This window comes from Melitaea cinxia, chromosome 7, assembly GCF_905220565.1.
Source record: "Melitaea cinxia chromosome 7, ilMelCinx1.1, whole genome shotgun sequence".
NCBI classification, from domain to species: domain Eukaryota; kingdom Metazoa; phylum Arthropoda; class Insecta; order Lepidoptera; family Nymphalidae; genus Melitaea; species Melitaea cinxia.
Genome location: NC_059400.1, coordinates 4,337,829 through 4,341,710, shown reverse-complemented (window position 1 = coordinate 4,341,710; position 3,882 = coordinate 4,337,829). Strand labels below are relative to the sequence as shown.

General features: G+C 34.7%; 1 protein-coding gene across 1 annotated transcript; it reads left to right on the top strand.

Moving 5' to 3' along the window:
- The first annotated feature begins 1,571 nt into the window (after positions 1–1,571).
- Positions 1,572–3,421, top strand: LOC123655107 (larval cuticle protein LCP-30-like). Its single transcript, XM_045590945.1, has 5 exons — positions 1,572–1,589; positions 1,791–1,831; positions 2,061–2,297; positions 2,551–2,655; positions 2,828–3,421. Exons 1-5 carry the CDS (start codon positions 1,572–1,574, stop codon positions 3,324–3,326), a joined length of 900 nt encoding a protein of 299 aa, XP_045446901.1. The 3' UTR covers positions 3,327–3,421.
- Positions 3,422–3,882: the final 461 nt, after the last annotated feature.

The following is a 3,882-nucleotide window of genomic DNA, read 5'->3' as shown; positions in this document are numbered from 1 at the left end:
TTATTATTAATTTACTAACTTATTATTAATAGTTAAATTTACGAGACACGACGCGTTGGCGCAACGGTCACAGTACTGGCTGTTGAACTGGAGGTAGCGGGTTCGATCCCCGCAGCTCACGACAAATATTTGCATTGGCCATATACGGCGTTTGTGCTTGTGCATTGTGTGTGTTTCTGAACCCCCGACACAGGAGAAAATCCTACTAGGAGAGCTGAGTATGAAGCGTTAATTTAATTTATATTTATAGAATGACGTTTATAGATGATTTCTATGTCTTTGGTTGATGTTAAGGTTGGGCACAGTATGAAATTTCCTGCTCGAAATATGGAGCAGACCAACTGGGGTAGTACCTAGAGCTTACATCACACATTTTTTTTAAATTTTTTTTTATGTCGCTAGGTCGGCAAACAAGCGTACGGCTCACCTGATGGTAAGCGATTACCGTAGCTTATAGACGCCTGCAACACCAGAAGTATCGCAAGCGCGTTGTCGACCCAATCCCCAATCCCCCCCAGGAGCCCTGGTCACCTTACTCACCAACAGGAACACAATACTGCTTGAAAACAGTATTATTTTGCTGTGATGTGGTGTGATGTGATGATGATTGTTTGATGTAGTGATACTCACTTATATCTCCCTCTCAACTTCCGTTCGCCTCGCTCGATCACACTTTTAGTAACGCTCTCGCCATGCATTCACCAGCCTACTCCAAGTCAAACGCCTACTCGCAAGTCAAACGTGCGTAAAGAAGTTTTACTTCAAAAATAGATTAAATTTCTTATTCTTTCTTCTATTAAATAGTTTTTCTTTTTATTGCGACCACTCCTAAACCTAAAGAAATGACAAAAAGTTACGTTTTGTGTATAGCAGCATTACAAATAGCGTACTTTCAAATAATTTTCAATAAATGCTTTTTGTATTTTTAAACAACTTGACCCAATTTAAATAACAACCTAATAAAAAATAAAGTTCCATTAATAAATTTAAATATACGTTGAATTACCATTGATTCTATCTATGTAATTATGTCATTTGCTTAATATACGTAAAATAAAATAAAATACATAAATAATAAATATAAAAATTAGGTCGCATTTATACCAAATTAGTTAAAAAACTTACTTTTACTTAAGGATTTAAGGTTTAATAATAGTAATTGTTGTAACTTATTTAAAAAACGTGGCGCATGTGTTTTGTACAGATGTTTTCTCTTTATTTAATTTTTTTTCTTTGGATATACGTGTGGTTATACTTTTTGTGTTTTTTTTAGACATATTATTAAACTTAATTTTATATAGGTTTAGAACTCTATCTAACGTTTTTAAGGAATTTTTAAAAATCGTCCTCATAAAATAGTTACTAATTGACGTGTAATTAAGTGAAATAGAAAAAAAAGTTATGTAACCACACCAGGATCTGTAAAAAAATGTCAGGGGCGAATGAACTATATATTAAAAATCAGAGCAGGAGATGACACAAATTAAAATTAAGATAAAAATGGTATATATAGGCAGTCATCTTTGAAAAATTTACATTACAACCGATTAGTTGTATAAGATCCACACACAATGCGGACACTTCTGTTGGTACGTATAAAATATTTAACTTAACATTACGAATTTAATTCTTATTGGATTTTGTTTTTTATATTTAAAATTTAAAATTTATAATGTATAAAATTAATCAAGGATATGACTTTAATGTTAAAAGTTTCTGTGATATACATAACTATGTACCTATATACCTAAAATTAGTCCAAATTTTAATATAATTTCGTTACTTTTCAGATTGTTGGAATTGCGGCGGTCGCCCTGGCAGCTGACGATGTGTAAGCTACATTTGTCGTGATAAGCTATTGTGTTACAATTACTGTTTCATTCGTGCTCATTTTTGATACTCATTCCTTCCTACTGGGCCTCGTATGTCTCTTTAATTAAAAAGCTGACTGACCCAAAAGTATTTTCAGTATTCTTTCAAAATATTTTTTTTGCTTTATCGTATAAATATACATTTGTCGCATTTATATCATATGGTTTTAAAATAAATTTATCCTTTAGGACGAAGCCATTGTATCAGTTCAGTTCTACAGTCGCACCTGTAGTATCTACATACAACCCTTACCGGTACTACCGTCCCGTCGTGCCATCGAGGCCTTCCGTCAGTTCCGGTGTTGGCGACCCCGGACGTTACGATCCTGGCCGTTGGGACAGTGGCAGATACGACCCTGGTCGCTACGACCCTAACAAGTACGGCCAATCTGGACGCTACATTCCTGACACTTCCGGCCAGTACAAGTGAGTTTATTTTTAAATTTTATATTTTTGCTTAATATTAAACCACATACAATTTTTTTGAATTCTCTTCATAAAAATATTAATAATTTCATGGATTTGTATAAATAAAGAGTTATAAACTTTTCTGAATCAAGCTTTTGACTTTCATGGTCATACAAATTTCAAATCTAAGTGATCGTTTTGTCTAACCTCATGCAATATAATCCCTTCTCCAACCTGGCTACGATAAATATAACGAAATATATTGTTTCAGTGGTGACCGTGGTGACCGCGGTGGCGCTGGTGGTTTCTACACCGGTTCTTCGGACAATGGCAGCCCTGGTGGATTCTATGTCGGAGACAATCAAGTAGTTAGGGAGTAAGTTCGATTTATCAGAAACAATAATACAAAGCTTATATCGACAATTCAACTTTACTCTTCGTATTTTTATATTCTTGTTAAAGCAAGATTTCAAAATTTAATTTCATTTTTTTTATATACTTCGTTAAATGCGTAAATTATATTAATAAAATATTAATTAATTTTGCAGAACCGCTGCTCCTGTGCCAGTTACAAATGTACCAGTGACTGTAAGCGAGCCAGTGACAACAGCGGTCCCAGTAACAGCAGCCCCAACCACAGTAGCCCCAACCACAGCCGCCCCAACCACATTCGCCCCGACCACAGCCGCTCCCACTACCGTCCAATACGTCAGCTCCACACCTGTGTACATTAAGCCAGTTCCATACGTTCCTTATGTACCACCATCTGTAGTCCCAAAATACAACCCAGACACTTATGACTACAAATACGGTATCATCCGTTTGGAAAGCGAAGTACTACCAGACGGCTACCATTACCTATATGAGACTGAGAACAAGATCCTGGCTGAAGAAGCTGGAAAAATCGAACAGATCGACAGCACTTCCAGTGGTATGAGAGCGAAGGGATTCTACCAGTACGTTGGAACTGACGGTGTTACCTACAGAGTAGATTACACCGCTGATGAGCGCGGTTTCTTGCCAACAGGCGCTCACTTGCCCCAGTAATATGTCTTGTTTTAATTTTTAATACTCATTGTTAAAACCTGTTGAAACTTTTGTTTCAAAGTTATAAATATAGTTTAATAAATTAATTAAAAATATGGTGTTGTTTTTCTTTGAGGTTTCTGTTTTTTTTTTCATACAACCAGTTCGGCAAATAAGGAAACGGCTATATAAAGCAGTATTATATGGTTGTAATCTTGTGTAAAGTCGAGGTACTTCCCTAGTCGGGTTGCTCCAGATTTTGATCAGGATACTTCCCACTGTACTCAGTTAAATTTGAATACGGATGTTACATAATTACTTAAAATACCTAAATAATTTAATGTAGTTCTTTAAAACAACATTTAAACGTCTCTATCATCTGAATCTTATTAATAATAATATTTCAAAACCGATGAGTTACAATACATCACACTATATTCACGCCTTATAACCTAAAACGTATATACATATATAGGTGAAATCGTGTAATAGTAGTAATTTAATCTAATTTTATTTTATTTATTTTTAATTCAGGTCAAAATAGCTGTAAAAATATGACAAATTTAAAGATTATTAT